This window comes from Culicoides brevitarsis, chromosome 1 (assembly GCF_036172545.1).
Source record: "Culicoides brevitarsis isolate CSIRO-B50_1 chromosome 1, AGI_CSIRO_Cbre_v1, whole genome shotgun sequence".
NCBI classification, from domain to species: Eukaryota; Metazoa; Arthropoda; class Insecta; order Diptera; family Ceratopogonidae; genus Culicoides; species Culicoides brevitarsis.
This window is the reverse complement of record NC_087085.1, coordinates 11,418,766-11,443,796: the sequence shown is the minus strand read 5'-3', so window position 1 is coordinate 11,443,796 and position 25,031 is coordinate 11,418,766. Positions and strand designations below refer to the sequence as shown.

At 30.9% G+C, this 25,031-nt stretch overlaps 4 protein-coding genes across 5 annotated transcripts; 3 read left to right on the top strand and 1 right to left on the bottom strand.

The window, feature by feature from the left end:
- LOC134837273 (alpha-N-acetylglucosaminidase-like) lies at nucleotides 1-3,668 on the top strand. The gene is made up of 4 exons (XM_063852641.1): nucleotides 1-78; nucleotides 139-243; nucleotides 298-1,674; nucleotides 2,811-3,668. Exons 1-4 carry the CDS (start codon nucleotides 1-3, stop codon nucleotides 3,474-3,476), a joined length of 2,226 nt encoding a protein of 741 aa, XP_063708711.1. The 3' UTR covers nucleotides 3,477-3,668.
- On the bottom strand, nucleotides 3,481-11,927 carry LOC134827376 (zinc finger protein 70-like). The gene is made up of 3 exons (XM_063839977.1): nucleotides 11,798-11,927; nucleotides 4,305-4,447; nucleotides 3,481-4,252 (listed from the first exon to the last, which is right to left on the bottom strand). The coding sequence occupies exons 2-3, from the start codon at nucleotides 4,416-4,418 to the stop codon at nucleotides 3,482-3,484; spliced, it is 885 nt and encodes a 294-aa protein (XP_063696047.1). The 5' UTR covers nucleotides 4,419-4,447; nucleotides 11,798-11,927; the 3' UTR covers nucleotide 3,481.
- On the top strand, nucleotides 5,552-11,305 carry LOC134827375 (organic cation transporter protein-like). The gene is made up of 4 exons (XM_063839976.1): nucleotides 5,552-6,113; nucleotides 8,898-9,297; nucleotides 10,074-10,879; nucleotides 10,933-11,305. Exons 1-4 carry the CDS (start codon nucleotides 5,862-5,864, stop codon nucleotides 11,080-11,082), a joined length of 1,608 nt encoding a protein of 535 aa, XP_063696046.1. The 5' UTR covers nucleotides 5,552-5,861; the 3' UTR covers nucleotides 11,083-11,305.
- LOC134827374 (putative uncharacterized protein DDB_G0271606) lies at nucleotides 11,646-22,829 on the top strand. Of its 2 annotated transcripts, XM_063839974.1 has the most exons (8): nucleotides 11,646-12,022; nucleotides 12,300-12,450; nucleotides 12,563-12,822; nucleotides 13,520-13,678; nucleotides 13,939-15,990; nucleotides 17,077-17,828; nucleotides 20,496-22,176; nucleotides 22,231-22,829. In XM_063839974.1, the coding sequence occupies exons 1-8, from the start codon at nucleotides 11,900-11,902 to the stop codon at nucleotides 22,342-22,344; spliced, it is 5,292 nt and encodes a 1,763-aa protein (XP_063696044.1). In that variant the 5' UTR covers nucleotides 11,646-11,899; the 3' UTR covers nucleotides 22,345-22,829. The 2 variants fall into 2 exon arrangements, with proteins under 2 accessions (XP_063696044.1, XP_063696045.1); XM_063839975.1 differs by lacking the exon at nucleotides 13,520-13,678.
- The last annotated feature ends 2,202 nt before the right edge of the window (nucleotides 22,830-25,031 follow it).

Genomic DNA, 25,031 nt, shown 5'->3' with positions numbered 1-25,031 from the left:
ATGATCGTCAAACAAGTCACAATTATTTTAACTCTCTTTTTATTATTGAGAGGAAGTTTCGCTGAAATAAATCCAAATGTAAAATTTTTAAAAGATTTTTTAAAGTAATTTTTGATTTTTCTTTAATTTTTATTTCAGGAACAAGCAAATGCTGCTATGGATGTGATTGCTCGAGCTATTCCCGACCAATTTAATCATTTTCGTGTTTCTGTCGACTTTTCTTTGCCAAAAAACTTTTATGAGGTTTTTAAAATTTTTTTAAAATTTAATTTTTTTTATTTAATTTATTTTTTTTAGATTTCCGTCTGTGATGATGTTCAAATAAAAGCCTCATCTGGCGTCGCTGCAGTTCGTGGCTTTTACGATTATCTCCGTAAATTCCACAAAACTCAAGTAGCTTGGGAAGGAAATCAGCTAGATTTTAATTTTATCAGCGGAGATTGTCACAAATTCAACAAAACGTCTGATAGTGAAGTCATTTATTTTCAAAATGTTTGCACTTTTGGCTACAGTTACGCTTGGTACACCTTCGAGGATTGGCGCAAACATATCGATTGGATCGCAATGCACGGAATAAATTTAGTTCTTGCGCCATTTCAGGAGGATGTGTGGCACGAATTGTACCAAAAATGGGGAATGACAGACGAGGAAATTGGGGAACATTTTGCTGGACCAACTTTTTTCCCGTGGCAGCGAATGGGAAACTTTCGTGGCTTCGGAGGACCTTTTTCTGAGCATTTTATGCGGTATTCGTCGCGATTGCAGCAAATAGTTATTCACGAATACCGGAAATTGGGCATAAAATTTGCTTTGCCATCGTTTGCGGGACATGTCCCGATCGCGTTTAAGCGAATTTTTCCTCAAACGAAGTTTCAAGAAACGAGTCGTTGGATGAATTTTCCGAAAAAGTTTTGTTGTCCTTTATATTTGGATCCAACAGACGAACTTTTTCACAAAATTGGAACGGAATTTCTCACAAAAATGATCGAAAAATATAATTCAAGTCACATTTACTTCGCTGATCCCTTTAACGAACTCAAACCTCCTTCAAACGAACCTTCGTACCTCAAAAATGTATCAACGGCAATTTATAATGTCATGTCAGCAGTCGATCCGGAAGCCACGTGGCTCTTGCAAGGATGGATGTTTCATAACGCCAAAGATTTTTGGAAAGAGCGTCAAATGAAAGCTTTTTTAACCGCCATCCCCTTGGGTAAAATGCTCGTTTTGGACTTACATTCGGATCAATTTCCTCAATATGAAAAAACGAAATCCTTCTATGGTCAACCCTTTATTTGGTGCAATTTACACAATTTTGGCGGAAATCATGGAAATTTCGGAAGTGCTCCATTAGTTGCATCGAGAGCAAAAGCAGCTTTTAACAATGAAAGTTTGTCCATGATCGGAGTCGGCATCACTCCTGAAGGAATAAACCAGAATCACGTCGTTTATGAGTTCACAATGGATGTTGCGTGGCAAGGAAAGGAGGGTTTTGACACGAAAAAATGGTTTAAGGACTACGGGAAGAATCGTTATGGGAAAATTTGGAGAGATGATGAAAGAGCGTGGGAAACGTTGCATGACAGTGTCTATAATTATAACGGATTGAAGCATATTGGAGGCACAGATGTAGCTTTGGTCTCGGATTCACCAAGTTTGGGACTTGAACCGTGGGTGAGTTAATGAAATTTTAGGAGAAAATTTTGTCGATTTCATGAAATTTTTGAATTTCATGAAAAAAATTATCGAAAAGTTTTTTATGAATATTTTTTTTTAGGTTTTTGATACTTTCACCTTTAAATTTAAGAAGAATGAATTTTTTTCATTACAAAATTTACCTAAAGTTAGAAAACATCAGATTATTAATTTTCTAAATAATTTCAACGAAAATTTTAATTTTTTAAAGAGAATTTGGTCAATAATTTAACATTTTCTAACAAATTATTCCCTAAAATTTGTCAAAAATTTAAATAGGAATAATTCTTTTTATATTTTAGACCGAACATTCTTTTTAAAAAATTAAAATTTGTGTTACAAAATCAATATTTTCTGAATTTTTCTAATTTTAGATAAAAATGATCTATTTTATAATAAAAAAATACTAATTTTTCTTAATTTTAAAAATTAATTTAAAGGTAAAAGTATAAAAAATGTAAAAAAATATTTACAAAAAAAAAATTACTTTTTTAAAATTTTTCGAAACTTCTTAATTTTTGGTATAAAATATTTAACTTTTTAAAGAAAAAATAGTGGTTGTCCTTAATTTTTGAAAATTGATGCACAAAAATATTGAAAAACTTCAAAAAATTTTTTGGCAGTTTTGAGTTAGAAAATGATTTAAAATGATAAATTAGAGCCCTCTGACAAATTTTTAACCATTTGGATTAATAATTTTTGTACTTTTTCATACTTTGAAGTACACCATACTTGATAAACTTCCTTCTTAATGTTCAATAATAAAATCGAAAATGATTAAAAATGATAAATTAGAGCCCTCTGACAAATTTTTATCCATTTGGAGCAAGATTTGACAAAAATGGCTTTGACACAGTTTTTGATTTAGTTTTGCTCTTGATTTAGTTTTCAAAACAAAACTATGTCAAAGGAAAAAAAAATTTTCAGTTTTAATTTTTTTCCAGTTTTGAGTTAGAAAATTATTAAAAATGATAAATTAGAGCCCTCTGACAAGTTTTTATCCATTTGGAGCAAGATTTGACAAAAATGACTTTGACACAGTTTTCATCAATAATGAAATCGACAAATTTTTTGATGTTTTGATTCCTCAAAATTTAATATTTTTCTCATTTTAGAGCTTTTTCCATCCCAACAAAGTCCGCACAGTCGTTCACGAGCTCCTCTCGTACCGTCATCGCAACATGAGCAAATTATACGAGTACGACGTCGTTGATTTCACTCGTCAGTACTTGCAGAATATGATTGATTTGCAATATATCGCTATAATTGATGGTTACCGCAACAAATCAGTTAGCGCCGTGAAACGTCATTCGCATTTGTTTCTTCACATGGTCCGAAATATGAATCGTATCTTACGCACAAACGAAAATTTCCTGCTCGGAAAGTGGATAAAAGCTGCTCGTTTCTTGGGATCGACTGAAAAAGAGAAAAACTTGTTTGAATTTAATGCACGGAATCAAGTGACACTTTGGGGACCCAATGGCGAGATCAGTAATTACGGAATTAAACAATGGTCTGGGTTAGTTAAGGACTACATGTATCCCCGATGGCGCTATTTTCTGAAAGTTTTGATAAAAACGATGGAAATGGGCGAAATTTTCGATGAAGAGTACGTTTTGGATTGCATCCGAAGAGAAATTGAGTTGCCATTCGGTAATAGCACGAAAAAATATGAAACGGAGACTTATGGATTGAGTACAGATGTTGCCCGTAAAATTTTGTTTCAGTACAAAAATGTTCATATCGACCCAAAATGGCTTGAAAAATACTTGAATCCATGAAAAAATTAATTTTCAACTTTATTTTTGTCCTTTTCGTGTTTCTTTGTGTGTTGCAGTAACTCGCTACATGTCACAAAGGCCTTCTCACAGCCCTCATTTTTGCATTTGTATCGTTTTTCATTCAAATGACTCCGTTTGTGGTTCAACAAATTATGCGAATACAGAAATTTCTTTGGGCAAAGGTCACATTCGTACTTCCGTTCTCCCGTGTGCTTCACTTCGTGTCGTTTCAAAGACCGCATTTCGGAAAAACTTTTGCCACACAAGTCACATTTCGGTCTCGCCTTTTTTCCCTCATCCACGTGAAGTTTCATGTGATGGTTCAAATTCGAAATTTGCGCGAAACTTTTGTCGCAAAGGCTGCATTTGTGTTTCCGAACTCCCGAATGCACGAGCATGTGTTGCTTGAGATTTTGCTGCATCGTGTGACAAATCGGGCATTCCTTGATGTAAATTAATTTTCCATTAGAAATTATTTTTTGGGATTTAATGTATTGGTAAGGAAGGGATTTTTCCTCCTCAACTTCAGTTTTCACAGGATTTTCTGAAAATTCTTCTTTTTGGACTTCAATTGTGTAAACAACGTCATCAGGTTCCTCTTCTGGCTCGAGAATTTCGATTTCTTCATGGAATTTTTCAGTCTCGAGTGATTCAGAAAGCTTTTCGAGCAGTTCTTTTTCATTGCAGGTAACTTCGTGCGCGAATTGATAGGCCACTAATAGCTTCGATTTGCAAAATTCGCATATGCTGGATGGAAGGCAGTCATTTTCTGTTAACTAAAATGAAAGAAAATTTAATTTTTAAGAAAATTTCAACTCTGACACTCACCTTTATGGATAAAAACTCAAATTTCTGTATTAAATTTGAGCCGGTTGTACTGAAAATTGGTTCCAAATTATCTGATTCTTTTAGGCAAGCTCTGCAAGTTCTCTCAATGTCCATTTTCTCGTTAAATTTATTTAATTTTCCCTCTGAAAAAGTTTTGTTTTCATTTCTGTTTTGTAAATAAATCCAATTTTCATTCGTTTCTTGCTAAAATTCAATTTTTCCGTTAATGTTCATTTTCATTCGTCTCAAAAAAATTATTTTGAATAAGCAGGTATGGCAATTTTGGAATTTTTGCGAATTTTTTGAAGTTTTTTCAAATTTTTCCAAATTTTCATAAATTATTCAAATGTTACAAATTATCTGACTCATAAAACTTTTAAATTTTGAAAGTTCAAAAAAATTTTTTTTTAAATTTTTGAATTTAATAATTTTTTTGTATATTAATTTTTGCAAGTTAACTTTTTTTTGTAATTTTATTCTTTTTTTTTTTTGATTTTTTTTAAATTTTTCACATTTTTTTAAAAATTACTGACTTTACAAATTAATTTTTGGAGTCTTTTAATTTTTTTTTCAACTTTCAAAAATAATCTCATCGTTTGTTGACTTATGAAAAATTTTACTGTTAAAATTTTTGAATTTTTTTTTATCTAAATTTATAAAATGAAGAAAATATTCTAAAAAAAATTTTTTTTTAATTCTAAATTTAATTTAAAAAAAATCTAAATTTTATTTTCAAAAAATTTTTAAAAAATTCTAAATTTAATTTTTTTTTAAATTTATTTTTGAATCTTAAAAAAAATAATCACTCCCCAATAAAAATTCACCTTTCACTAATTGATATGCAGAAAAAATGCAAATTTGCCAAAATTTCATTCAAATGAATCAAAAATTAGTTCAATAAACTTCTGAAAGAAAAAAGATAAAATCTTTTAAATTTTTTCATATTTCGATACACTTCAGTCGTTTTTTTGTTTTTTTTTTTTTTAATATTCTAAGTTTTATCTCTCGCGATTTATGCTCGTGCTCGCGTATTACAGAAGAGAACGCGAATATGAATGAAACTCCAGACGAGTAGAACGCAAAGGAAAGAAAAGCATAAAAGAGAAAAATATTTAGAACGATGTACTACCGGCTTCGATAAATGTACGCGGATATGTGCGGTATGCGAAGCTTCGAAATTCGAGTGAGCACATGTGCGAGAGACGAACCGAAATAATTTGGGTTGGAAATAAATAAGCAGTCTGCAATAAGCAGTGATCACGCGCAGTCTGTTTTTTCGTTGTAGTAGTTGAAAATTTGTTTTTTATTTTATTTTTGTCAAAAAACATTCACAAATATTTAGAGTACATATTAATATTATTGTATTAAAAAATAAATACAGCAACTGAGAGAATGTCGAAGTGTTAAGAATTTTATTTGTCTCCAATTCAAACCGACAAATTGCTCTTTTTTGTTTCATTAATTATTGTTATTTTGTGTCAATTCAATCAGTTTTAATTGAACTGTGTAAGGTTTTTATGTTAAAAGTGTCAGTTCTAATCTGCAACTAGTGACAAGATGGTAGTGAACGGTCAAACAGCAGAGAAACGGAAAAGTCTCAGCTTGAGTGCACTCAACTCATCTGGGCAATTCGACATTTCCGAATTGGTGAATCGTGTCATCGAACGTTTCGGTCGACATCAAGTTCTAATCTATCTCTTGTTGTGCACAAATAGCATCATCGTTGCAATTAATCACACGTTAACTACCTTCCATATTTATACACCTGCTGCTTATCAGTGCGCGGACCAAGCTACGGAAACCGGCAATGTAAGTTACAATTTTTATTTTTTATTCAAATTGAGTGAAAAGAGGTATAAACAAAAAATTATTGTATGCAAATTTGTCATGTTGAGTCATATTGTTACACATGACACGTACTCAAGTTGCCTTTTAGATACACAAACGGAAAAAAATAATCGGATACAATATGGCATTAAAGCTGTGTGACGATTAGATTTCAATATTTTATCAATTGGACACGATTTTTTTGATTTTAGAAAAAAAAAATTTTTTTTTGGAGAACAATAAAGTCTGTCCGTTTAAAGTAATTCATATTGATTCTTATCTAAACAATTTTTTATTTATTTATTTTTTTAATTTAAATTCTTTATTTGTTGCAAAATTTAAAAAAAAAATTGAATTTCTTTGTATTTAAACTTCAATGAAAAAAAAAATAAAGAAAAAAAATTTTTTTTTATTTATTATCTTATTTTTTTTTTAAATTTTATTATTATTTTTTATTGAAAAATATTTTTATTAATTAAATTTTTCTATTTTTTTATAACTTTAATTTTAATTCTGAACAAAATTAAAATTATTTAATTTTTTTATATTTAAAAAATTTTATAAAAAATTCAAACAATGCGCCAAAGCTTTCAATCAATCTCAAATTACGAACCTATATCAATTTGTCTCTTATTTTTGGCCACACAACTAAATAAATCATCATCATAAATTAAACAAACATGAACAACAATTTGACAGCGCAAAGCAAAAAAACATGTTGCTGATAAGAACTTCATCAGAAAAAAAAAATACAAATTACTGTTCACAAGTACAAATAATAAGTGTACCCCAATAGATAAGCGTAGGTCAAGCTTTCAGACAATTTTCTTCACTATTTACTTATTTTTTGCGCTCCATAAAATAACGCATTTTGAAATATTTTTAGAACCCGGTAATGGTTCTGTTTTCTCTTTGAAATGCTCAACTATCTATTTGTGTAAGAATAGAATAAACAACAGTAACACCCATGCAATATGGAATGGTGTGTGTGACGACTTAAAACTATGTTACAATATTGCATGCGATAGTGAAAAAGGCTCGTCATGACGTGGGACGAGTAGCGTGGGCGCGTTTTGGTAACGTCATTTTTTTCACACATTTTGTGTCTGCTTTCGTTAAAGATAAATAAATTACTTTCTTGCCATATTGGAGATAAGTTTGTGTTGAACGTTGTAAGAAGCTTTAAAGATGTAAAACGTATTAAAATGTGTAAGATGAGATTTATCGATATGAAATCTGAGTTTTATAGCTTTTGAATTCGTTAAACTGATTTTGTTGATTTCTGAATTTTTTCTAAAGAAGCATTTGAATCTGAATTAAAATCGCTAATTGAGTTTTAGAATAAAATGCAATTCATGTACATGTTATACAGTCAGCAACTTATTGAGTGTCCTTATGATCTTCCTGTTCTTTGCTATTTCTTTCATTACAAAACGAGACGTATTGTTGACGGTCTGTTACTCCTTCTAATATCCATTTTTTTTTAATAGTACATATTCTTTAATTTTGCTTATACATCCGTAAAGAATTTAACACACTTTCATTTTCATCATTTGGTTTCATCATTTTTTAGCAATTTTCGATTCAATCTGATTAAATTTTTCTTCCATCTTTACTTACTTAGCTGGTATTATATCTAAGATAATCCAATTCTGGCTGGGCTTAAGATGAGTTTCTAACATTGTCCGTCCTTACTTCATGATATTCATAAAATATGAAAATTAAAATATTTTGAAAAAAAAAAATTTTTTTTTAAAGAAAAAAAATAAAATATTTTTACAGTTTATTGCACCAAGTACTTTTAGATTTTGTGCACAATTTCTGAAAAATTAAAAAATATTGAAAATTATCATTTTGATTAAAATTTGCAAAATAACTAAAGTCTTTTTCATACTTTAAATTTTTGATTTTTTTTGAAAATTTTTAAAATGACAGACTGCCATTCAGGAGCATATTTTCATCATTAACAAATGTCTAAAAAAAATTATCGACAAAAATAGACTTCTGTTTAAGTATTTAAGTATACAAAAAAATTTCGATAGATAGAATGGATGCATCCACAAACATTAGTTTTACTATTGTCACTACAATGGAAGGAAATTCCGTTTTAAAAAAATTTTTGAACAACTTTTTAACTAAAATGTAAACAAAATAATTTGAAAAAAAATGTAAATCATTCTTGTCAATAAATTCAATTTTTTTTTGTGTTACCCCAAAAAGACAAAGATTGTTTAATCAATGAATGAATGCTCGAAAGACCTTGACCGGCACACTTAATTTTTTAGTACTTCAAACTACATTTTATTATTACCTATATTTATAAATGGCCAGATAGCTACTATCAGTATTCTTACACCGCGAACACAAATAAGTTTAATCACTTGTAATCGAAAATATGACGTAAAATATGTTTTTGTGATTTGCGTGATTTTTGTTTTCAACTTGATTAATTTTATGAGTTTTCAATTAAAAGTTTGTTGATTCATTTTTTTTGCATTTCTTGAAAATTTCTCACAGAACAAAAAGTTGGTTATTTTGTTATCTTTTGCCAATTTTCAAGTGTTTCAAGTGCTTTTAACTGTTAATTTTGCCATTTCCGATGACATTGACTGATAATGTCCCATGTTACATGTTATCAAAATTTTGTCACTTGCAATAAAAATTTCAACATTTTTAACGATTTTGACCTCTTTTAATTACTTTTGGCGTCATCAACGGTATTTTCTTACATAATTTAATTTTTTTTTCGTTGAATTTATTCCGCAGATTCCAGAAAATGGCACATGCACCGCTGACTGCAACGATTACACATTTTACGATAATGATACGAGTGTCGTCACGCAATGGTCTTTGGTGTGCGATCGACGGTATTTGTCTGCCCTTTTGAACACGATCTATTTCGTGGGGGTCACAATGGGTTCGTTGGTGTGCGGCGTAATTTGCGACATGGTTGGTCGTAAAAAGATGATTTTGTTTTGCTTGTATGCCCAAGGCGCCTTCGGAACGAGCTTGTATTTGGCAAATTCGCTGGAAATGTTTATGGTTTTGCGGTTAATTCAGGGATTCTTCATTCAAGGATTACAGGGATGCGGATACACGTTGCTGATGGAGATGATTCCGCCGAAGAAGAGAACTTTCTGTGGTATTACGTGGGAGTGCTTTTGGGGTAAGATTTTTTTCTGACATAAAAAATTAAGAATTGAGAAGTATTTTAAGTGAAAAATAATTGATTTTCGACTTAAGCTTAAAGTAAAAAAAAAAATTAAAAAAAAATAAAAAAAAAATAAATGTTCAAAAAATGACTTAAGAATTTCTTTGACTTAAGATTAATAAAAAGTTAAATTAAGCCAAAAATTATAAAAAAAGTAATTTTTCCCTAACATAACTTAATTTCCATTTTAAGAATAAGTCAAGTTTCTTCCTTTTTAAAATAAAAAATTGCTTTTTCAAAAAAATAAAAAATTATTCATTTGACTTAAGATTTTAAAATTAAACTAAGTCAAATTAATTTTTTTGATTTTTTCTTGTAATTGGTTAAAAATTTACAATTTAACTGATTTTTGACTTATTATTAAAATTCTTGTGACTTAAATTTAAGTCAACATATTTTTGATAATTTTTCTTAAGTTTTAGCTTAAGTCTCTTAAGTCAAAGTAATTCAAATATAAAATTTCAAAAATGACTTTAACTAAAAATAATTCACATTTAATAATTTTTTAAAAATAAATAATTTTTCCAAAAAATGGTCGAAAAGTTAAAACTTAATTGACTTTTGACTTATTCTTAAATTAAATTTTTAATTAATTTCTTAAAATTTTCTTAAATTAAAATATTTTTACTTAACCCTTAGCTAATGTTAAGTCACTTAAGTTATTCAAGCTTAAGTCAAAAAATTTTTCGATGATGTTAAAAAATTTTTTTTCTAATTTTTCTCCAAAACAGGAATCGGTATGGTAATGCTCGGTATCATCGCCTACTTCATCCGCGACTGGCGTGATTTGCAACTTGCTTTAGCAGTTCCTACTTTACTGACTCTCATCTATACTTGGATGTTCCCTGAAAGTCCCAAATGGTTCCTCGCCAAGAACAAAAAACGTCAAGCTTTCGACACTGTCGTCGCCATCGCCAAGAAAAACAACGACCAAGAATTCTTCAAGGAATACAATTCGATGCAAATGGAGACTTACGAGACAAATGAAAAGCATGACCCCGAATCGGCTCCATTAAAAGGCTTCCACGAAGAGGAAGTTCACGAAACCGCGTCAATTTTGGACTTGTTCAAGAACCGAATTTTGCTCAAACACTCAATTTGCATGATCACCGTCTTCTTCTCCGTCACCCTTTCGTACTACGGCATCTTGTTGTACTTGCCCAACTTACCCGGCGGTCGTCACTTGAACTTTGTGCTAAGCGCCTTGATTGAAATCACGGCCTACATTATCGCGTACTTTGCCTTATCGTCAAATTATCTCGGAAGGCGGCGCAGTATGATCGGTTATCAGTACCTGAACTCGATTTTTTGCATGTCCATCGGTTTGTTGACGCTCATCGAGGAGGATTATGCCTTCAAGCGGTATGCGATCATCTTTTTGGCGTTGGTAGGAAAGGGCTTGGCTGTTTCAGGCTTTGGCGGCATGTTCATCTACGGCTCTGAACTGTTCCCAACTTCGACGCGGGCCACAGCTTTGGGTCTTTGTGGATTGTTTGCTCGTGTCGGAAGTTTATTGGCGCCACAAATTATTTTATTGGTAAGAAATTTACCGAAAATTTAATGAAAAATATTAAAAATTTAATTTTTTAGGGAGAAAAAACTCATTCAATCGTCCCGATGACAATTATGTCGGTTGGATTGTTGTTCGGAGGAACATTTACCTTCTTTGTCCCGGAGACATTAAACAAACCGTTGCCTAATAAAGTCAGCGAAGTCGATGCAATGTGGGGAAAACACTAAACTCACACTTTGGAAAAACGTACTTTTAATGGAAAAATCGAAACTTAGTGGAAAAAATCACATGAAATCAATTTACTTAGAAAGTATGTCGATGATAAATAGTTTTAAACTGTGTTTTATAGCATTTTTAGAGATTTAAGCGAGAAATGTGCAAAATTTATTATACATAAAGTGAAAAAAGACAATTTTTTTCGGAAAAATTAATAAATGTTTAACATTTTTAGTAAAAAAAAAAAATTTTTTTATAATTTTTGTCCAAATTGACTAATTTTGAAATGTAATGCCACAAATTTTGCTTCACGAATTTTTATGAAATTTTTTTTATTGTGTCAAAATTAAAATAATTAATGGAAAATTCATGAAAAATCAGGAAAATTCAAAAAATTTTCCGAAATCCGTGTGTAAAGTTCATTGCATAAATTTTAAAGAAAACGAATTTCATAAATCAATTTTTTTCAAATTTTGACATTTATCACTTTCATACCTCTCATTAAATGTCATTTTCGCCGCTCCATTGTTTACATCTGAATTTCATGAAAAATTCAGAAATATTTAAAAAATATTAATTTTTAGTCATAATTAGCTCAGATATATTCACAAAAAATACGTAATTCAGCAAAACTCGAACTGCAAAAATCATTTATTGTGATAATTTTTTCTGAAATACGCCGAAAATTGAAAATTCAACAAGAAACATTGCTGTCCTAGATTTCACCTTTCCTTTCAATCACGGATTCCAGCGAAATTTTTTTTCCAAATTCATCAATGTGGCAATTTTGAGCGATTTTCCAGTCAATTTAAGCATTTTTCGTGAGTGATGGCGCCCGGAGCGAACAATCGCAATACGGGAACGGTGCCGAAACAGACAAAAACTCGCAATAACAATGTAGTTCCTCAGGAAATGGTTGTTCCTACTCGTCGTGATTTGCAGCAATTGAACGTAAGTTTACAAACAAACGCGTAAAAAGTCGCGTCAGAGACGCGTTTGAGAAAAAAATGTGGAAAAATTTGAGTGTGCGAGCGTCATTTCGTAGTTTTACTCACAAATTTAAAAATAAACTTGATGATTTGTCGAGGAAGAGCTAATTATAAATAGTTTTTTTCGAAATACTCTACCGCTCACACATCTTCAGTTTTTTCTCGAACGCGGTCCAGAGCGAACGCGAATGTTTGATTACTTGGTAGCAACTTCGACATTAACTTGGCTTTCGTTAAAGGTGCTTGCTGATTGGGCTTCTCTCACGACATCGGGTAACGCAGCGACAAATAACGCAAATAACAGCGCATCCACGAACAATAACAACTTGCTTGGTCGTAGTAAGCCACAAAATAACCGTAACGAGAGTAACAATTGGGACTTGGGAATCGGTGAGTTTAATTTTTTTTTCATGAAAAATCCACGTTTTTTCTCGTTTGTGTTGCAATACCAACACTTTCGGATGCGAATTAAAAACTGACTGACGACAAATTTTATTTTTAGACACGAACCGATTCATACCTGTGAGACCGATTTTACGAAGAAACATTCTCAGTGACGATCAACAACAGCAGCAGCAGCATCAACAATCAGAAAATCATCAAATTCATCATCAGATAGCCACAGTTCATCCAACGACGCCAAATATCCAGGCAGGAACAGCGAGTCGTTATCAGAAAAATAATATTGAGGAACGTTTGAACCAGATTCAGGAATATATTCGCATTACAACGTCTTTAATTGACTCTGTACAAGGCGAACACGTAAGTAAATTTTTATTAAAGCGATTTAATTTGATTATTTCACTTTATGTCAAACCTCTTTTCGATTTTGTCGAAAAAATTTAGGGAAAAATTTAAAAAAATTAATTAAAAATTGAAATTTTTGACACTGTTTTGATACTTTTTAATTGAAAAACGATGAAAAAATTAATTTTCTTTTAAAATTATATTAGAAATGATTTTTATTTGATTAAATAACGAATTTTGTATTGAAATTTAGATAAAAAAATTTTTTTAATCTTGTTAAAAGATTAAATTTTATTAAAATTTCAATAAAATAAAATAAAATTTAATTATTTTTTTTCTTAAATTTTTATTTTGCAAAATTTTAATTAGGTAAATTTTCTTAAAATTTTAACTAAAAATGTCAAAATGACAAAAATTAAAATTTTTTTAGTGGAAAAAATCAAAATTTATCATTTAAAAATGTCAAAAATTGCAAAAAAAAAAAATAAAATTAAGAAAAATAAAATTGAAAAAAAATAATAAAAAAAAATTAAAATTAAAAAATTAATCAAAAATTAAATTAAATTAATTAATTAAAAATTTAATTAATAAATTAATTAAAATTAAAATATTTATAGAAATTTTAACGCGACATAAAGTGAAATAATTAAATTTAAAAACCTAAATGTCAATTTTTCATCGTAAAAAATGTAAAAAAAAATATTTATCGCAGCAAGGTAGCAAATTGTACGAAAGTTTACAAAATTTGATAAAAACCGAAGCAGCTTTGAAAGAAATTCAAAAGAAAGAAGAACGTAAAATGTCGCAAAACCTCTTTAAACCGATAAATTCTTCGAGTCTCGACGACGTCACAGTCCACAGCGACATCGAGGTTTGTCTAGTTGATCCAGTAGTGTTCTCCTAACACACTAACCTTGCTTGCTTTTGCCGAAACTTTGAACTAGAAAGCGATTTTTAACCATTTTTTGTCGAAACAACGCGCGATAAAGGTCAAAACGAGAAATTTTTTTCCTAAAAATAGACCTTTCAATACAAATTTAAAATTTTTTTTTGTGAATGAGTTGAAATGTTTTTGTTTTCGTTGTGATTTTATTTGTTTTTCAAAATTTTTCATTTATTTTTTTTTTTCAGAATGGTGCGAGACCACAATCAGTCCAGAGCATTCATACGAACAGCAGTACGCCTGTCAACACGCCCTCCGCCTCATCCGTCGACGATTTGAACAAGAAATTGGACTTTTCGAGCAGAAACATGCAAAATTTGAAGGAGCAACAAGCACAATTATTGCGTCTTCAGAGCGCCGCAAAGGAACAATTGCGTGACATGGAGCAAATTCGGAACAGTTACATCCCGGATTTCAATAATGTCGAGACTGTGGAGCAGGCACAAAGTAACGTCGCGAATTTAATGACTCGCATGAATGCGATTCAGCAGTTTATTCACAACCAAAATGAACTTTGTTCGTTGTTAGGTGACGATAGCGGCGACGTGTTGGCGGAACAGGCGGCGTTGCAGAACAAATTGCGCGAATTAAAGTCAAAAAAGCAGCAAATGGAGAATTTGGTGCACGAATTGCAGAATATGAATGACGAGGCAACGCAAAATTTCCAAGCAGCAGCGGAAAATGACTTGACTCCGACACGCATGGTAGGCGATCACGAGCGAATTGTGCCGATGGAGATGACAAATGTACCGTCGCGCATCCAACGCCCGCCACAGAACAAAAATAAACCTGTTGCTGTGAATCATTTATCGACAAATCATCAACAAACGGGAGCAGCAGCGGCAATTATCAATAACGGGACTCAAAATGGCGATGCTGCGAGTGATGCCGAAGATATGCAAGACCAAGCGGAAGCTGATATGGAGAAACATGACGAAAAAGTGGCACAAGCAAAGTCGGCGTTGGACAATAAAATCAGCGAAATCACAAAAATGAAGGAACAATTGAACCGTTTGAAGGATATGATGAACACGGTGAAGTTAATTGAGCAAAAAACGGGCCCCATTGAAGACGATGACGAAGAAGACAATGCTTCGGATTCGCGTTCGCCAAGTGTTGACAGCCAAATAAGTGAAAATGTCGCTGGAGGACTTTTGCATACGAATCACGATCCGCCCGAACGTGAAATGGCGGCAAAAGTCAACAATCAAGAAGCTGAGGAGGAAGGTTCGACAATTTCCTCTTTGGCGAATATGACAAAAGGATTGGAAGAACAATCACGATTAATTGCGAAAGAACGTGAACGTCTTCGTGTCGCTCAAGCGGAGCTTCGGCGTCGCAATGAAACACTTGGAGAACAAGTTCAACAAAAGGAAAGCACTCGATTACCAAGACCCGTGATTCCTCCTCGTGTTCCAAGCCCCGGACCTGCTGAACGACAACAAATGATGCTAAAAGCCGAGTTAGAAGCTCGCAAGAACGAGTTAGAAAATGTCAGCAAAACAATGGCGCCCAAGGAAAAACAACAATTACTGCTCAAAGCAGAGTTGGAGAACAAAAAGAAGGAACTCGATCACATCGAACGTCTCATGGGACAACAAAAACGTCAAGCAGAAGCTGTTCGTGTCAGTGCATTAAATGCCGCAAGTCTTCTCAACACACCGCCCGAACCTCCAACTCGTTCGCGATTCTCCACGCCGCCGCAGCAAGTCCCCCAAGCACAAGTCCCGCAAAATCCGCCAGCTGGCTCGAAGGATTCCGCTGATTCGGGAACGGGAGATTTGTATGCGGTGCCCTTGGATACTGCGAGTTTTCAATCTGACAGCACACGAAGCATGCATGCGATTCCCCCGATGCCTGATTTGACGGCGAGAATCCCGGCGTGGAAAAGATCAATGCCGCCGCATCAAGAACCCTCGATCGGTTCGTCAGCGAATGATTTTTCGAATAACTCGCCTTGGTTGCCGGGATTGCACTTTAATGGGCCGCCAAGTAGCAATGCGGGACCCCAAAGTCCTAATTATCCGGCGTTTTCGGACCAGTTGTCGTACAATCCGTTCAACTTTAGCATGCAGCAGCAACAACAGCAATATGCTAATGCAACGAATGTAAATGACCCGCTCATTATACATCATTTTATGCAAACACAACAAATGCTCATGAACTCAATTAGTCAGTGTAATAATTTGTTGTGGATACAGCAGCGGGAAATTAATTCATTGAATAATGCTGTTTTGTTGGTGAGTTAATGAAATTTCCTTTTTTTGTACGATCGAAAGTTATTTTAAGTCAAGAGATTTTTTTTGTTCAAGAATTTTTTCTTACAAGTCAAAAGGTCAAGGGTTTCAATATATTAAAAGATATTTTTTTCAAAAAAATAAAATTAAAAAAAAATTTTTTTCAAATAAAATAATTAATTAAATATTTTATTAACAATTTTTTTTTTCTCAAAAATCATTTTAATAAAGAAATGTAAAAAATAAAAGTTAAATAATAATTAAATATTAATTATTTATATTCTCTTATTTTAAAGCCAAAAATTTTTAATGTTGATTTTTCAATTTTTTTTTTTGAGAAATTGTCAGATTTGATTGTCAAATAAAAAAAAATATTAAATTTTTGGTAATTTACCAGAAGAAAATTCGAAATAACTTTGAAATTTTTGTTAAAATTAGTTCAAAAGCCAATACAAATATTTAAAAAATATTAATTAATATTCAAAAAAATAATTTCATTAAATTAAAAAATTAAGAATTAAATCTTTTAAATTTCAATATTTTTTTTACTTTAATTTTTTTAAATTTAAATTTAATTATTTCATTTTTTTTTTTTTAAAATTTTTTCGAAAATTAATTTTTATTAAATTTAATTTTTTATTATTTTTTTTTAATATTTTAATTTAAATTTTAATACAAATTTAATTCAAAATCAAATTTTATTTTTTTAAAAGAAATTTTAAAGAAAACTGATAAATTTTCATTCTAAAAAATAATTTTTAAATGAAAATTTTTCAATTTTTTTAAAAAAAAAAAATAATACATTTTTATAGTAATTTTACAAATCAAAATTATAAAAAACCTGAGTTTTCTCATGTTTTTCCTCAAAAAATTAGAAATTTTTTCTTGATTGTTGGAAATTGCTCGAAAACCCGTATATCTTAAAAAAATTGCTCTTAATTTTTGAATCGTGCAAAAAAATATGCAACATTTTTAAGAAATTAAAATAAAAATTCGATTTTCTCATTTTCGAAAAAAAAATTGTTAAATATTTTTATATTAATTTTTTATAAATTTTAATTAAAATTGATTTTTTTCTTTTTTTTTTAGCTTCAAGAACGCATTCTCAACCCAGGAGTAAACAATTTATTGCATCCGCAAGAAAGTATCGGACTTCATACAATTCGAGCTGAATCCACGCCGCCCCAAATTAATCAACCGCCGACTTTCAATCGTGGTCGATGTGCATCCGAGCAACCCCAAAATCTCCAAATGCCTTCGTTCAACCCACCCTTCTCGCCGCTGTATCAACAACAATCGGCCAATCAACAGAGCTTCTCGCAACAAGCATCGTCGTCGACGTCATCGCAACAGCAAATCTTCCGCAACAACCAAGCAATTAACCAAAATAACCGAAACATCCGTAACATGCGTGCATCCTCTAACCAAACTAACGCCACGTTCTACCAGCAACAGCAACAACACAACACGGAACAAGCAAACTCTTTCATGAATCTGAACAATCACTTTGAAACGAGCGAAAATGAAGCCAATTTCTCGTCAAACATGCGTCAAAACAACATTACGGCGACACAGAGCAACTTGACGTACCAGAATTTGGCTTCGTCTGCCTCGACAAATCACAATAACATCAATTTGTTGAATAACGTGCATCACCCGAACAATGAGACGCTCGCAAATGGCCAAATTTTCCCGCCGCAATCGTGTCAGACGAATTTCGGGGTGCGACAAGGCACTCCGACCAATTTGCCGTCACAACAACAACAAGCGACGCCGCAAGCACTCAATAACCAAGTTCCGCCGGGCAATCGTGCGAACAATTATTGGGACAACTTTAGAAGGTAAGACGGCTAAATTGCTTTTAACGTCGATTTTATTGCGGTGCGGCATCCATTTTACGTCAGATTCGAGTTCAAATTTTCACTTTCACCAAAAAAATTGCAAAAAAGTACCAAAAACATTCCTCTAAACACCATAAAACACAATCACCGACTCAATTTCCGTCTCACAGCAATTTTACACTCACTTTCACTTTTATCACCTCCTCCTCTTCTCTCTCTCTCGTTTCGCCAATTTGACTTTTCAACTACAGCAAACAAACAAAACATTAAATCGTTCGTCATCACGTCACCCACTCACTCGTTCATACACGTCGTGCATCCAAAAAAACAGCGGCAAAAGTGAAAAATTCGAGAAAGCAGTGAAAATGTTTTATTTATGATTGGAAAAACACAAAAGAATAGAAATAAAACAGGAAATAACGGTCTTGCTCCTCGTTTGCAAGCAAAACTACAAAATATTCAGGAAAAAAAAAACACAAACGCCTTAAATAACAGCATTAGTTTGTTAATTCCTGCTTTGGGATTTTCCGGAACAAGCAAGCGAAAAAAAAATAATAATAACATAAGCAGGTTATGTTGAACGATAAAAGCGGAGAATATGATGAATAATTAAATTTCGGTAAGTGGCAATGCTGCGAAAGAGCACGCAACAGTGTTTATATTTGGCTTAATTTTGTGTCGTTTTATTTATTTTTTCTTTTTAGTTTGATTAATATTTATTTTTTTAACTCTGTTTTGGTTTGGCTTTTCACTTTTCTTGTGATTTATCCGCAAGGAAATTAAAATTAATCGCAAAATACACGGAATTGCGACTTTTGAACTTTTAATTTTTAAGTTAAATGTCGAGAAATAATAAGTAGATTTTTTTATAAGTTTATTTTTTTTCTCAGTTAGAGAAAAATTTTTTAAATTAAATTATTTGATTTTTTTTTTTTTGAATAATTTTTTTTTATAAATTAAATTTTTATTTTAAAATATTTTAGGCCGCTCCAAATTTTTTTCTATGTTTTTGTCCCCTGCCCCATTTCAAAAGCCGAAAATTGGAGCAAAATAAAAAAAAAATTTCAATAAAATTGACCATTATTTGGTCCTTTTTCTTTTTTATTTTAAAAAATTTTTTGAAATATTTTCAATTTTTAATTTTTTTTGTGCTGAAAATTGTATTTTAACATGAATTTTCTTCTTTAAATAAATATTTTTTACAAAAATTACTTTTTAAAATTTTTTGACAGTTATTTTTATGAAATTTATTCGTTCAAATTTTTATCTTGAAATACTTTCAGATAAATTTTAATAAAAATGTAATTAAAAAACATTTAAAATTTTCAAAAGATTTAATTTATTAAAATTTTGTCATTATGAAAAATTTTCAAATTAAATTAAAAAAAAGAATTTTTTGAAAAAACATAAAAAATTTGGAAAAATAAATAAAAAAAAAATTAAATTATTATTTAGAAATATTTTTTTTAGAATTTTAAATATTTTAAGAAAGAAAAAATCATTATTTTTTTGATAAATTTTTTAAAAGATGAATGACAATATTTTTTTATACATAATTTTAATTTTCTTATAAATTTGGAAAAAAAAATAATTAGAAAAAATTACAATTTTTTCAACTACCGAATTTATAATTTTTTTTTGTTTAAAAAAATGTAATTAAATTATACTCAAAATAAGAATTTTTCGAAAATTCAAGAAAAAAAGTCTAAAAAAATAAAATTTAGTGGAAATTTTGACAGAACTTTTTTAAAATTAAATAAAAATAAATTAATTTAATTTTACTTTTAATTTTTTTAAAGATAAATCACAATATTTATTTATACAAAATTAAAAATTTGTTGCAAAAAAAAAAAATTCAAAATGAAACAAAAAATTAAAATTTAATGAAAACATATTCTTTTAAAATATTTGATTAAAAATTAAATAAATTATACTTATTAAAATTATTTTTAATTATTTTTTTTATGAAAAATAATTTTAAATTGAAATATTTTTTTAAATTTAAAAAAAATATTTATCTAAAATTTTTAGTCAACTATTAATTTTTTAAAATTAAACAATAAAAATTTTAAAATAAGAAAAATATTTTAAATTAAATTTAATTTTTTTTGAAAGTTTGATTTTTAAAATTAAAAAAAATTTTATCAAAATTAATAAAAAAATAAAAATATTTAATTTAAAAAAATTACCATTAAAAATTTTTTAAATCAATTTTTTTATTATTCCAAATCAAAATTTTATAAAAAATTAGAAATTTTTGTTCAAAATTCAACATCAAACCCGTTTTGTTTGATAAAACTTTATTATTGAACTTTAACTACAAAGAGATAAAATCCACGAGCGATAACAAAATAACATTTTTGCGTGTTGTGTGTTGCCACTTCGTTAAAACTAATTCAAAAAACTAACAAATTTGCGAGTCGCGTTGCTATGACCGACCTCCCGAAAAATGAAAACTCGCTGAACCAAAGATAATTCTAACATCTCTCTTTCATTTCTGATTACCGAGCTGTACATCGCAATTAATTGTGTTTCGAGCGGTTTTGAGGTTGTCTGCTTGTTACTCCCCGATCGATTGCTTCCACAAAATGTTTACAAATGTGTGGTTTCCTAATCTCTCTCTGTGTGCGTCTCATGCAACTGAATTTCTTTATCGTTTATTTGCAGCTATTCACGTCAAAATCTCCTCTCGTCCAATAACAGTTACAAAAGTAACGAGGAGCAACATCAATCTCAGTTGCACCATCAAATTAACAATCCAAATATGGAGCGCATACCGCAGAACATGACACGCAACATAAATACAAACAACATTCACGATAATAATGCATCAAAGTACAATCCGTCGTACAACAACAGAAACAACAATTCGGCAAATGCTTTTATAAACCAATTAAACGGGACCGCATCGATTGTATTGTCAGACGTTCCGGGTACCAGCAACAATTACACGTTACAAAATCAATTTATGCAGCAGCAGCAACAACAACAACCACCTGGGCAGCATCCGCCGCTTAATCAAAGCAACTCCTTTGACTTGGGCGAACTCGAATTTCACACAAATCCCGTCAATTTGGGCGTTAATGAGTTCAGTTCGAAGAGCAAAACGTTGCCAAAGGGCAGCGGAAACAAGAAATATTCCATCCCGATCCGGAATCGCGATCACAATAGTTTGCAGCTAGAGGGCGCTGTTGGCGGAAGCACCGAAAATAACAATTTAAATCGTTCGTTGCCGTATCAAGACCCCAAATCGACGTCAAAATTGTTCGAAGCTCTGAAGGAAAACGTTTATCATGAAGTAACAAACTTAATTTCTGCAAATGAATCACGTCCTCATTTCCTAATTCAACTTTTCCGCGAGTTACAATTGATTTCGTCGGATCCCCTGCGTCAAAGAACCATCCAATCGATACAAGAGCTGTATAATCGATATGTTGAATCGACAATAATTCAAGAGGAAAACAGTTCAAACAGCAATGTGCAGCTTCAGCAACAGCAACGAGGCGTTTCTCCGCGTCGAAATTCCGAATTTGACTTCAATGCGCAGTACGGCACCCCTCAAGTAGTCCGAATTAAGCCAATTAACAGTCCAAATCCGGAAGCAACGCGTGTTGCCATGCAAAATAACGCAAATTCCTATGAACTGCAACCCATGTCGCAAAGTACTCCGCAGTCAGGGACGTCACGCCAACAAGTAATTCCTCCCCCGGGGTCTTCAGCACAAATTGAGGAGCATCAAGGAGCCAGCGCTTCACCCGATGCGGGATTTATTAACTCCATCATGAACGAAATAATTAGTGCGGTGCATGCCGTTGACTACATAAACGACTCCATCTTGCAAAAAGTCACAAATATCGTTTTTAATCACGTGTCGGACAACACGGCGCAGGTATCGCGTCTCATAATCAACAACGACGACTTTGTACGGCAACTAAATCACTGGAATCGCACCGACAAAGACGAGTTCATCACAAATTTGGAGAATTATTTGAACAATATTCTCGTCGAATGTTCGAATGTGGCAGCGGGAAATATTACGGGCAGCACAACAAATCAATCTACCTTCAATTCGACGCTGGAAATGGATTTAACGAACAACATGAGTGACACAAGCCCGTCGAATAATGCCACGAACGGCGCCGGATACAGCGGTTTTGCGATTTTCGTTGACGGAGATCTCGCCGAAGCCGATCAGGTATGCAGCAACGATGAAAACATGGAAATCGAAATAGGGAATGTGCGACATGCGATTGACGAGATGGGAGCGACGGGCGGCGGAAATAATGCAGGAGCAGCTATTCATTCCTTTGGCGGCGGCATCGAGGAGCCTAATTCGGAAATAATTGAAGTAAGTGAATTTTATTAATTTTTAAAAAATTATTTACAAATTTTTTTTTTGCAGGATTCTGAATCTGGATTATGGGATCCATCGTCACCTGGCATAAATAATCACCCAGCAACTACAGATGACTCCATGAACCATAATCCAAACACAAGTAACAACAGCCAGATGTGAAATACTTAAATTATTCATTAAATTTATTCATTTAAACTTTGTGTCCAACAATCCCATTTATCTCATTCATTCATTTTTTTTTGTACAACACACACACAGACATTTCACTCTTTTACATTTATCATCGTCATACATATTTATTAAAACTACAACAAATTGTTTTTCGTCTGTACGCACTTAATCGAAATTTTAATCCAATATTTAAATAATTGTAGAGCAAAAAATTCGTAGGGCGGCAGAAAGAAAATTCACAAACAAAAAAAAACTTGCATATATTTATTTATTTTTGTTTCCAGCTAATATACAATACATGATATATATTTAAATGTAGAATGTAGATGCGCGCGATATAAAAGGATTCGTTATTATTTTTACTACACATATGTTATAGTAATAAATATAAAAAAAATATTAAAGAATACTCGTTTCTATTTTAAAAATGTAATAAAAATAAAAATTGATCAATAAAATTGATGTTAAAAATTAATTTACGTACAGATTTGGGTTTTGATTAATTTGTTTGCTTTTTTATTTATTTATTTATTTTTCAAGGTAAGCATTATTCTTGATTTAGTTTTCAAAACAAAACTATGTCAAAGGAAAAAAAATTTTTCAGTTTTAATTTTTTTGCAGTTTTGAGTTATAAAATGATTAAAAATGATAAATTAGAGCCCTTTGACAATTTTTTAACCATTTGGAGCAAGATTTGACAAAATTGGCTTTGACACAGTTTTTGACACAGTTTTTTTTGCTCTTGATTTAGTTTTCAAAACAAAACTATGTCAAAGGAAAAAATTTTTTTCAGTTTCAATTTTTTTGCAGTTTTGAGTTAGAAAATGATTAAAAATGATAAATTAGAGCCCTTTGACAATTTTTTAACCATTTGGAGCAAGATTTGACAAAATTGGCTTTGACACAGTTTTTGACACAGTTTTTTTGCTCTTGATTTAATTTTCAAAACAAAACTATGTCAAAGGAAAAAAATTTTTTCAGTTTCAATTTTTTGGCAGTTTTGAGTTAGAAAATGATTAAAAATGATAAATTAGAGCCCTCTGACAAATTTTTATCCATTTGGAGCAAGATTTGACAAAATTGGCTTTGACACAGTTTTTGACACAGTTTTTTTTGCTCTTGATTTAGTTTTCAAAACAAAACTATGTCAAAGGAAAAAATTTTTTTCAGTTTCAATTTTTTGGCAGTTTTGAGTTATAAAATGATTAAAAATGATAAATAAGAGCCCTCTGACAAATTTTTAACCATTTGGAGCAAGATTTGACAAAATTGGCTTTGACACAGTTTTTGACACAGTTTTTTTTGCTCTTGATTTAGTTTTTAAAACAAAACTATGTCAAAGGAAAAAATTTTTTCAGTTTCAATTTTTTGGCAGTTTTGAGTTAGAAAATGATTAAAAATGATAAATTAGAGCCCTCTGACAAATTTAACCATTTGGAGCAAGATTTGACAAAAATGGCTTTGACACAGTTTTTGACACAGTTTTTTTTGCTCTTGATTTAGTTTTCAAAACAAAACTATGTCAAAGGAAAAAAATTTTTTTCAGTTTCAATTTTTTGGCAGTTTTGAGTTAGAAAATGATTAAAAATGATAATTTAGAGCCCTCTGACAAATTTTGAACCATTTTTTTTGCTTTGATTTAGTTTTCAAAACAAAACTATGTTTTTTTTTTTTCAGTTTCAATTTTTTGGCAGTTTTGAGTTAGAAAATGATTAAAAATGATAAATTAGAGCCCTCTGACAAATTTTTATCCATTTGGAGCAAGATTTGACAAAAATTGCTTTGACACAGTTTTTGACACAGTTTTTTTTGCTCTTGATTTAGTTTTCAAAACAAAACTATGTCAAAGGAAAAAATTTTTTTCAGTTTCAATTTTTTGGCAGTTTTGAGTTAGAAAATGATTAAAAATGATAAATTAGAGCCCTCTGACAAATTTTTAACCATTTGGAGCAAGATTTGACAAAATTGGCTTTGACACAGTTTTTGACACAGTTTTTTTTGCTCTTGATTTAGTTTTCAAAACAAAACTATGTCAAAGGAAAAAATTTTTTTCAGTTTCAATTTTTTGGCAGTTTTGAGTTAGAAAATGATTAAAAATGATAAATTAGAGCCCTCTGACAATTTTTTATCCATTTGGAGCAAGATTTGACAAAATTGGCTTTGACACAGTTTTTGACACAGTTTTTTTGCTCTTGATTTAGTTTTTAAAACAAAACTATGTCAAAGGAAAAAAATTTTTTCAGTTTCAATTTTTTGGCAGTTTTGAGTTAGAAAATGATTAAAAATGATAAATTAGAGCCCTCTGACAAATTTTTAACCATTTGGAGCAAGATTTGACAAAATTGGCTTTGACACAGTTTTTGACACAGTTTTTTTTGCTCTTGATTTAGTTTTTAAAACAAAACTATGTCAAAGGAAAAAATTGTTTTCAGTTTTGAGTTAGAAAATGATTAAAAATGATAAATTAGAGCCCTCTGACAAATTTTTATCCATTTGGAGCAAGATTTGACAAAATTGGCTTTGACACAGTTTTTGACACAGTTTTTTTTGCTCTTGATTTAGTTTTCAAAACAAAACTATGTCAAAGGAAAAAAATTTTTTCAGTTTCAATTTTTTGGCAGTTTTGAGTTAGAAAATGATTAAAAATGATAAATTAGAGCCCTCTGACAAATTTT

Bases quoted from the DNA above. Each gene is read 5' to 3' on its own strand.
- LOC134827376 (XM_063839977.1), bottom strand. From the start codon at position 4,418: ATGGACATTGAGAGAACTTGCAGAGCTTGCCTAAAAGAATCAGATAAT. The intron at 4,253-4,304 runs GTGAGTGTCAGA...CTTTCATTTTAG, and splicing joins TTGAGTTTTTATCCATAAAG to TTAACAGAAAATGACTGCCT.
- LOC134827375 (XM_063839976.1), top strand. From the start codon at position 5,862: ATGGTAGTGAACGGTCAAACAGCAGAGAAACGGAAAAGTCTCAGCTTG. The intron at 6,114-8,897 runs GTAAGTTACAAT...TTTATTCCGCAG, and splicing joins AAGCTACGGAAACCGGCAAT to ATTCCAGAAAATGGCACATG. The intron at 9,298-10,073 runs GTAAGATTTTTT...TCTCCAAAACAG, and splicing joins TACGTGGGAGTGCTTTTGGG to GAATCGGTATGGTAATGCTC.
- LOC134837273 (XM_063852641.1), top strand. From the start codon at position 1: ATGATCGTCAAACAAGTCACAATTATTTTAACTCTCTTTTTATTATTG. The intron at 244-297 runs GTTTTTAAAATT...TATTTTTTTTAG, and splicing joins TGCCAAAAAACTTTTATGAG to ATTTCCGTCTGTGATGATGT. The intron at 1,675-2,810 runs GTGAGTTAATGA...TTCTCATTTTAG, and splicing joins GTTTGGGACTTGAACCGTGG to AGCTTTTTCCATCCCAACAA.
- LOC134827374 (XM_063839974.1), top strand. From the start codon at position 11,900: ATGGCGCCCGGAGCGAACAATCGCAATACGGGAACGGTGCCGAAACAG. The intron at 12,451-12,562 runs GTGAGTTTAATT...TTTTATTTTTAG, and splicing joins CAATTGGGACTTGGGAATCG to ACACGAACCGATTCATACCT. The intron at 15,991-17,076 runs GTGAGTTAATGA...TTTTTTTTTTAG, and splicing joins TGAATAATGCTGTTTTGTTG to CTTCAAGAACGCATTCTCAA.